The sequence below is a fragment of the Platichthys flesus genome, chromosome 7, assembly GCF_949316205.1.
Source record: "Platichthys flesus chromosome 7, fPlaFle2.1, whole genome shotgun sequence".
NCBI lineage: Eukaryota > Metazoa > Chordata > Actinopteri > Pleuronectiformes > Pleuronectidae > Platichthys > Platichthys flesus.
The window spans coordinates 26,249,332-26,259,613 of record NC_084951.1 but is presented as its reverse complement, the minus strand read 5'-3'; the positions used below and the strand labels follow the sequence as shown (position 1 = coordinate 26,259,613).

The following is a 10,282-nucleotide window of genomic DNA, read 5'->3' as shown; positions in this document are numbered from 1 at the left end:
TGTGTGTTTGTGTGTGTATGTGTGTGTCTGACCCAATAGCCTCTCTCATGGTGGAGGCAGCTCATTGAGCCTCGTTCTTCTGTTTAATAACCTGCTGCTTTAACAGCTGAAACAGGAAGTCCAGTCAGCATGACACTCACACAAACACACACACACACACACACATACACATAGTATCATCAGAAAAATGTACTTAAAGTTGTTATTAAGTACTTACTCTGCAGATATATACATAAACACAGATATAAATATATTTACTATTGATGCATTAACCAGTTGTTAAACCTTTTCAGTTGTAGCTGGTAGAAACATGAAGATGTTGTTTGGTAAATATATTTTGTTTCTAAACTTTGTTGTGTCTAAAGTTTTCAAACGAGTTGTGGAGTCGAACCTCAAACATTCCTGGAGCAGAAGAACTAACTCAAAGGTTTTAAGTGAAGTAAATTTTCTAATAGTTCTCGATTCTGCTTCAGTGACTAAATGTACTTAGTCACTTCACCTCTTCATTCTGACATGTCTTCACACAGTCTCATCAAATACTGTGGTTTACGACAAAACCACAAACTTCCTCATCTGCCATCTTCACCAGCTGCAGGTTCGCCTCATGAAAACTGTCGCCTCAGTTTTCAGATCCGAGAGACAAGCGACTTTAAATGATGTAGAAATATGTAGAATTAACATAAAAACACAAAAGTGTGAACTCAAACAAGACGCAGAGCAACAACACCTTCCTCCACGTCAGTTCCTTCAGTCTCTCAACGCTCATCGATCAACTGACATTTCAGGTCGATCTTATCACTGATGTTTGTTCAACTGTCTCTGATCAGTTGTTTTCTTTTAGCAGGACCTTGATACCACTGTTAGCGTTAGCCAGCTAGCCATTGTTAGCTAAACCAGTTCATAACAACGCATCACGCTGCATATCACACATGATAACATCGTAGTAAACAGTAATTACTACAGATTTCACTATTGTTGATAAACAGAGCGCCAATTTTGGATTTCCGACTTTGTGAGTCACAACTACTTCAGCCTCGGGGGTCAAATGGAACGCGGCATAAATATCAGACTTTGAAAAAGAATGGGTAAAATGATATCTTTATTTTCGTAAAGATTAGAACTTTTTTGTTCTAGTTAGTTTCTCCTCAATTGCGGCTTTATTCATGTGAAAGTCTAATTTCTTTATTGTAATATAACAACTCTGTTCTCACAGCATAACAACATTATAATGATAATAATCTTCTTTTCTTCATCATGGTCCAAAGAAGTTTGTGCTTCATCAGAGAAACAGATGTGGAGTGAATCGATCTGTTGAACCTGGATCTAAGTTACTTCCGTTTCTGTCACTAAACGTGTTTGTTTTGGTTGAAGGGGACTGTGACGCGCCCGTGCACGCGACCCTGCTGGTACGACCCGCTCCGCATGGTTGCAGCTTGTGTTGCATGCGTGCGTGTGTGCAGATGCGCGCGTGCGCCCCCGCGGCAGTTGTTCTGTCAGTTCTCAACACTTCACTTCCTGGTTTTTATTACAGGAGCCCTCCGCGTGCACGCACACGGACGCACGCTCTCCTACAAACACTCACAGAGAGAGATAGAGAGAGAGAGAGAGTCGGTGTTGTCTCTTCACCTCCGTGTGTGCACACTTTACCACACAGACAGACACAGACACACACTCGCAGGACTAGTGTGTGTGACACGGAGTCCTCAGCCGCTTGTCAGAGTGTGTGCGTGTGTCAGGTTTGTGCAGTTGTGCGTCTGTCGTGCAGAACCCGGCAGTGACTGAGAGAGGGAGACTCAACTTGTAGTTTCTCCCGAGACACGGAGGACAGAGCAAGACTGAAGAGGACAGAGGAAGACGAGAAGAACTGAGGACAGAGTTCCTCTCGTCCTCCACCTGCGGCTCGTGTCTCTGTCCTGGTCCCGGATCAGCTGCAGGATGTCGGACTCTGCCTCCAGTTTCCTTCACATCGGAGACATCGTGTCTCTGTATGCAGAAGGATCCGTCAACGGCTTCATTAGCACCCTGGGGTGAGTCTGTCCCTGTCTCTGTCTCTCTGTCTGTGTCTATGAATCTGTCCCTGTCTCTGTCTGTGTCTCTGTCTCTCTGTCTGTGTCTCTGTCTCTCTGTCTGTGTCTATGAATCTGTCCCTGTCTCTGTCTGTGTCTCTGTCTCTCTGTCTGTGTCTATGAGTCTGTCCCTGTCTGTGTCCCTGTCTGTCTGTGCCTCACCTGTGGAGGACGACACCTGGGCTGATGTGAGCTCAGTGTCCCGCCACTGGCAAAGAATAAAACACTTGTTAATTATTAATGTGAAGCCAGAGCTCAGGTAATAAAGGCACATTTCAACACTTTATTTCTATAGGAGACACACACACACACACACACACACACACACACACACACACACACACAGGCACACACACCTGTAAATGATCTGAAACGTTCATATCCAGGCTCATCATCTTTTATCAGATTGTTCAATTCCACTGGAATTTAAAAGTCTATTAAAGGCTTTTAGTTGTTTTTCTTTGATTAATGTTAATTTAGTCAAATATCTTCATTCATCTTCGTTTCCCTCCAGTTTGTGTCTCACTGCTCAGTTGTTGCCTGAAGCCGTCGGCCTGACAACATTAGTGATGATAACGTTTTTGTTTGATTATTCCACGGCTGGTTTCTAATCTGTGGAGATCAACACATCATTAATAAGTACAGGAGACACACACACACACACCTCACGACTGCATGAGTGACACAAGAGGAGTGAAACCTCTTTAACTCCTCAGGAGACTCACACACCGGCTCCTTCTGAGAGGCCGGCAGGAGGAACTGACTCGGACGTTTGTGTTTTCAGCCTCTCCAGATAATTTCAGGAGATTATCCAGAGTTCAGTGCAGGTCAGAAAACCCTCTGACATCTGGCTTGTGTCTGAATCTGAATGAAAACCATGTTCACTCCTCCCGGGTCGAACAACTCCAGGGTTTATCTGCTCAGATCAGCAGTGATGGAAACGAGACGCCCGGGTGAGAGAGAGAGAGAGAGAGAGAGAGAGCGCCTCCTAAAAGGGTTCTGATGTGTACGAGATGTCGAGCGTGACGAAAACCTGAGAAGTGAACTCCTTGAGTGGCGATCGGAAAAGAGGCTCTCGCCCTTTTTTAGCTGTTGGCTTTTCTAAAACCTGCGTCTGTCTGCTAGGGCCGATGTCAAAGAGACGTCATCATACGTGAAGACCAGGGGCATTAGAAGCAGATCCAGGGACAGATGTGGTTTGGGTTGTGAGTTGAAGTCCAGTCGTGTGATTCTAGATTCAAGATTCAAGAGTTTTACTAACAAATGCACAGAGATAACAATTAAGCAGTCGCTGGCAATTAAATGCTTGAGTCACAGGCTCTCTTCTAACAATGCTCAAGAATTAAAAAAACAAAAAGAAAACTTTAAAATATGAAGTAAAATATATATATCTAAATATAAATATATACAGCTTAAGAAAGAAAGAACAGTAGTGCAATTTTGTGCAATAGTCCAAATATGCCACGGTGCTTATTTAGTGGAGTTATTCTAGTTCAGAGGAGTTTCCGAGTGGAGGTGCAGAGCAGAGAGGAGCAGCTGAGGCTCGGGAGGGGCTGCAGTGACGGAGAAGGTCCCAGGGGTCAGGGGGGGGGGGGGGGGGGGGGTTATGGATTTAAAGGTGAGCAGGAGTGGGTTCTTCGTTGGTCTGGACCCAGAAGCTCTGGATGAAGAGATCTGGTTCGTGGATCTGGTGCCGGTTCAGTTTCACCTGTGGCTCAAGGGTGAAGCATCGATCAAACCCTGGGATGTTCACAATAATTAACCAGGTGTGTTTCAGTCCAAACATCACGGAGCAGATACAATCCACAGGGAAACTCCAGAGAATCTCTAGATCATTCACCCGACACCAGGAAACTCAAACAGCTTCACAGAGACGGATCATTGTACATATCTAACATAAAACGCTCAACACCATGTAAACAACTTTCTGCTCATTCTATTTTCTGCCCATTCAACATTTCCTTAATCTCAATAATCACGTGTTCCTGCTCCCCAGAGGAAGAAACCCTAATGTTTTAGTGACCTTTTGACCTTTCTTTGTATTATTTGCTCCACTGCTCGTTTAGTCACTGAGGATTTACATTTATTTGTTCATCCTTTAATGAGCCGGTGATGTTTGAGATCTTCTTCAGATTCCGTCTGAGGCTCTTTTAAATGTCTCCTGACGTGTGTTCTGTACTTTCACCAGCGGGGGCAGACTTTTAATGTTACATCCTTTTTTTCTCTTTCAGAGGAATTACATTTTTCTACCCATTCTTATTTTTGTTCGATGTCTACTCTGCCCAGTCTATGATACAACCTTTAACACCCACACACACACACACACACACACACACACACACACACACACACACACAAACACACACATACACACACACACACACACACACACAGTGGCAGCGGCAATGTCTAATTGTATGGCAGGAAAAGGAAGTGGTACAAAGTATGTCCAAGAGAGATTTCCATTGTGCCAGTGTGTTTGTGTGTGTGTGTGCGTGTTTGTTTCCTGTGCTGTGGTCTGGTGGGTGTGTGTGTCTTTGTGTGTCTCTTTCTCTGTGTGTGTGTGTGTCTGTTCGGTGTGTGGGACTCGATCTTGACCTTTTTTGGTTTCTCTTCACTACAACGTTGACTTTCACTTGCTCAGTGAAAACAGGAGTTACACACACACAGACACAAACACACACATACACACACACACACATGCTGAAATGATCTTTCTCCCGACGAGGATGTGTGTGGGTTAGTTAACGCAGGTGTGAACTGAGAGTTTTTCGCTTTTCCATTCTGCAGCTGCTGGAAACTGCAAGAAAACAACACAATCCCAGTTTTAACATCACATCACTGACTTCCTGTCGCCTCCAGAATAAAGTTCAGACGTCTGTTATCAGGTCGACCCGACATCTGAAAGGTCAGAGCGTGGTCGACTCCCTCCGGACATTTATCCCTCGTCAGCTAATCTCTTACGTTACCTGTTTCCTACGAATAAAGTTAGAAAATAACTTTCTGACTGATTCATCTGTTGACAGATAATTCATTATCAGCATCTATATTAACTGATATGAACACGTTATTTTTAATATTAATATATTGACCAATTTGCGAGTATGGACATCAGCCACCCAACTCAGAGTTGGTTCCGTTCAACATCTGTTCATCCCGACAGAAGTGAAAGTGAACGTGCTCATCTCTGAAGTCGACTCACATTTTCTGACCCTGAATTTTTGACGTGGAACCAAAACTGTAAAGAAAACAAACTTTATTTTCCTTCAAATAAAAAATTAAAACCTTTTTAAATAGACCTGTATAGTTTTATAACTCCAAGGCAATATCACATTTATTATGATTTACTTTTTATTAGGTGAAGAACACTCAAATACAAGTGTTTATTATTGTATTAGTGTCATAATAGTATTATGTTATATTAGTTTGTTATTATTGTTATTATACTGGGACATTGCAGTTAACAGTCAAACACTTGAGCTGCTAACCACAAACATGGTAACAGCCCCTGGCAGGAAGTTAAGAAGCAGAAATGTAAATAGTTGTGAACCTCCGCCCGTTTAATCAAACAGAGAAAACACCACCCACCTGGAGTCGGACACTGAAATCACAAAGAACACAGTCAGGACTCGTTCACACCTTGTTTGACTCCGACCTTCAGACTCTTTGGTTTAGTCTGAATCTGAATACAAGGTGAGACAGGTTCAGGGCCTCGGTCCAGACCAACGGGCTGGAAGATCTGAACACATCAAGTTTGAGTCTGATGGTTGATTATTCTGTTCATCACTAAATTGTCAGACGGAGATAAAATGGAGTGAAGCACTGGGCATGATTCAGGTTCCTCCCACCTCTTGAAAAAAAGATGAAGAAAACATCGGTTCCATCGGATCCTGAGAAGTCGTCGGGAACAAAGAGAATTTCCTCCTCTGATCAAAGCGCTGACGAATGAGCCTGATCACTTCCACGTCTGCTTCAGGACGTCAGTGGTCACGTTTGATTCGTTAGCAGCTCTGAGACCAGTTGATCCAGTTGATCTGGAACAGCTCAAATAACTCTGGAACGACTTTCGACCAATCACAGGAAGTAGAGACAGCAATAAACAAGAGAAGAAGAAACAGAAGAAGAAGCAGCTGCAGTCGGAGGTGAAGACTGTGGAGTACTGTGGAGTACTGTAGTACTGTGGAGTACTGTGGAGTACTGTGGAGTACTGTGGAGTACTGCATAAAGGTTCTGATGCTGCTAGTAATACCATCATGATGGTACTATGGCAAACAGATAAGGCTCTTCGTTAATGTTCTCCATTCAAACAGAAAGACTACTACCCCCCCTCCCCCCCATCTGACAACACACCAACGACAGACGCCATCTACAAACCAATCAGAGACGAGTATAGGTAGACTCCGCCCCCGTAGGTGATGACGTGAGACATATGTCAGAATAAATTCTTTAGTCCCTAAACTTCAGGGTCTCTGTTCACAAGCTAAGATCCAGAAAGTAAATCTTTTCTCAGACACACTGAGACCGAACGGACTCGGCTTGTCCTCCTGCAGGTTCTGTCTCTCAGCAGAGATGGAAAACACCTCCATGTATTCAAATGTCTGGATCCATATTCAAATCTATTGTCCTGCACGACGGGGGGAGGGGGGGGGGGGGGGGCAAAACAAAAACAAACCAGACGTCGGTCACGTGTTCGAATCCTCATCTACCCGTCCACTCGTCCACTCCTCCACTCGTCCACTCGCTCACTGTCAATGCTCCACACATTTTCCCAAATCAATTATCACAAATCATCAGACTGACGCAAAAACTCTAAATAACTACATCCACAATATTTTAAATGTTTGGATTGGATGAAGCTGAGCGTGAGTTTAATGAAGGATGAAGAAGATGAAAAAGAAAGAGAGACAGAGAGAGAGAGCGAGAGCAGCAGTCGAGCTGATGAAGTCCACATACCTGAGGCGTCCTCGAAGACACGCTCACACCTGGACGCCACACAAAAGACCTGATTGGCTGTTGTCATCTCTGTGGGTGGTAGAAGAGAAAGACCTCAGAGAGGAAAAGACCAGAACAAAGGAAAAGGATGAACGAGTGAAGGGGGGGGGAATGCAAAGAAAAATCAAGAGGTTAAAGTAGCGATGACGGAAAAACACACGAGACAGAAAAGACGAAAAGAGAAAAGTGAAGACACGTCTGGAAAATATCAGAGAGTGAAAGAAAGACGAGAAGAGAAACGTAGGAGCAGAACAACAGGAAGGAAAGAAACATGTTTTCATAAAGTTCATTAAGTTTTGATCATATTTCTCTTAAACCTGAACCAGGACATCTTACATATATCAATTCATTTCTCTGGAAATAATTTTTAACATAGAAATCTGAAGTATCTGCTCGAGCCTGATTGATGGATTTAATTGAGCTGATGCCAACACTGATATCAGGAAGTATCACATGACCAATATGATATACAGTATGTACAAATGCTTCTAGGAAACCTGCATAACAAAGAAACTATAGATTAAAAGAAAACACATAAAATCAAATATATATAATTCACGTCGATGATCAAAGAGCTGACGAATGAGCCGGATCACTTCCACGTCTGCTTCAGGACGTCAGTGGTCACTTGTGATTCGTTAGCAGTGTTGTGCAAGTTCACACCTCTCATGAACTAGTTCAAAGTTCAGTTCACACAAGTAAATATGAATAGTTCACGTTCATAGTTCACCATTTCAATTCTGAACTAGTTCATAGTTCAGTTCATTTCATAGTTTAAGGTGCAAAGTGAGCCATTTTTGTAAGAGGCCAGAGCTGCTGTGTTGCAGGTAGGGCCTGCCCCTTTAAGGAAAGTTTGTATTGTGTGACGTAGTGCACCTGGGTATTGTGGGAAGAGAAGTTAAAAGTGTGTTTATAATGAGAAGTGACGGACCACCTAGAGGTGATGCGAGTGTTGCTCTTGCTGTATATCCGAGTAATAAAGTGGCCGCATTCCAAGTAAAGAAACATGTCCTCCTCCTTCTTCACGGAGCGGTCCGGACGGCTGGTTACCGGCCAGACAGCGAGCCAAGATAACCCGTGAGCCGAGCTCCAGACTACGGCTCGGAGCCGAGACACTGGCCAGAGAAGAAAACACTTGGAATATGTTGCTTGTTTGGTGTGCATGTGTGTGTGCTATGAATCATGGGTAACGTAGTGCGAAGTCGAGTTACTCGGTTCAGGTTAGGCTACATCGCGGACATTTCACGGGCACTGAGCAACGACATGGTGAAAGCATTCGATTTAGACAGCGTCTCTCCTCAGGGGAAGGAAAACATTCCGTAACGTTTTAACTAGACCTCAGATAATATTGTAACGGACTGGTAGTTAGGTTTATGTTCTGTTTGACTGCTATGTGTTTGTTATGACTTATGTTCAGCTAACTACACCATGTCAATAAGTATTGGTATTTCCAGAGGGTCAGTGAACCAGTCGGGGTGGGGCAAGTGACAGTTCTAGACCAATGGCTGGAGAGTTACCTGGCATGACAGGCTCTCATTGGCTGATGAGTTGGCATGTCAAGGGTGAATGAGGAAGGGGAGTGAAGAACACAGTGGTGGATGACAGGAGTGTCGGAGTTACAACAAGAAGTGTGTCGTGTTCGCTGGACTTTGATAAAGTTACACATAAAGAGAGAAGTTTCCTGTCGTCTATAAGCGAGGACGCAGAAATATGAACGTGTTCACCGTTCAGATTCATTATTTGTCATTGAGGTGCGTTCAGTTCATCGTTCTCACAAAAGTGAACTTGTTCAATGAACGCGTTAATTTGCGTTCGTTCATGCACAACACTGTTCGTTAGCAGCTCTGAGACCAGTTGATCCAGTTGATCTCGACCAGCTCAAATAACTCTCTGGAATGACTTTCGACCAATCACAGGAAGTTTAGACAGCACTAAACAAGAGAAGAAGAAACAGAAGAAGAAGCAGCTGCAGTCTTCACCTCCGAGGATCAAATGTTTCAACCACGAGGACGTTCATTTGGTCCATCTGAAGTAGTATGGAGTACTGTAGTACTCTGGTGTACTTTAATACTGTAGTACTGTGTAGTACTGTGGAGTACTGTGATACTGTGGAGTACTGTAGTAGTGTGGAGTACTGTAGCACTGTGGAGTACTGTAGTAGTGTGGAGTACTGTTGAGTATAGTGGAGTACTGTGATACTGTGGAGTACTGTAGAGTACTGTATCACTGTGGAGTACTGTAGTACTGTGGAGTACTGTGGAGTACTGTATTATTGTGGAGTACTGATGAGTACTGTGCCTAAAGGTGCTGATGCTGCTAGTAATACCATCATGAGGTTACTATGGCAAACAGATAAGGCTCTTCTTCCCCCCTACACACCTGACAACACACCAACTTCACACGCCGTCTACAAACCAATCAGAGACGAGTATAGGTAGACTCCGCCCACATAGTTGATGACGTGAGACATATGTCAGAATAAAATCTTTAGTCCCTAAACTTCAGGGTCTCTGTTCACAAACTAAGATCCAGAAAGTAAATCTTTTCTCAGACACACTGAGACCGAACGGACTCGGCTTGTCCTCCTGCAGGTTCTGTCTCTCAGCAGAAATGGAAAACACCTCCATGTATTCAAATGTCTGGATCCATATTCAAATCTATTGTCCTGCACGACAGGGGAAGGGGGGGGGGGGGGGGGGGGGCAAAACAAAAACAAACCAGACGTCGGTCACGTGTTCGAATCCTCATCTACCTGTCCACTCGTCCAATCGCTCGCTGTCAATGCTCCAGACCTTTTCCTGCTGAACTCTCACACAGACTCACTCGGACATTGTACTACGAGTCGGAAGGAAAAGATCCAGAAAACTTCCAGAGCAACTGACTCGGACGTGCAGCCCCTCCAGAAAAACATCTGGAAAGTGTCTGTAGTTCAGATCATGTGTGAAAGCAGCTCTAGAGAAACAAAACTATAAGTTCAGAGGATGAACTGACGTGAAATATCACAAATCATCAGTCTGATGCAAGAACTCTAAGAAACTAAATCCAAAGATTTGATGTTTTTGATTCGCTGACGCTCGGCGGGAGTTTAATGAAGGATAAAGAAGATGAAGAGAGAGAGAGTGAGAGACAGAGAGAGAGAGCGAGCGAGAGAGCGAGCGAGAGCAGCAGTCGAGCTGATGAAGTCCACATACCTGAGGCGTCCTCGAAGACACGCTCCCACCTGG

At 44.0% G+C, this 10,282-nt stretch overlaps 1 protein-coding gene across 4 annotated transcripts in view; it reads left to right on the top strand.

Annotated features, from left to right (window-relative positions):
• The first annotated feature begins 1,616 nt into the window (after positions 1-1,616).
• Positions 1,617-10,282, top strand: part of itpr3 (inositol 1,4,5-trisphosphate receptor, type 3) — a 40,643-nt gene continuing 31,977 nt past the window's right edge. For 3 of the 4 annotated variants that reach the window (XM_062390955.1, XM_062390953.1, XM_062390952.1), the window contains exon 1: positions 1,617-2,027. In XM_062390955.1, the coding sequence (XP_062246939.1) occupies positions 1,936-2,027 (92 nt within the window). In that variant the 5' untranslated portion in view covers positions 1,617-1,935. The remainder of the gene's footprint in view (positions 2,028-10,282) is intronic. The other variant, XM_062390954.1, reaches the window with a different exon arrangement.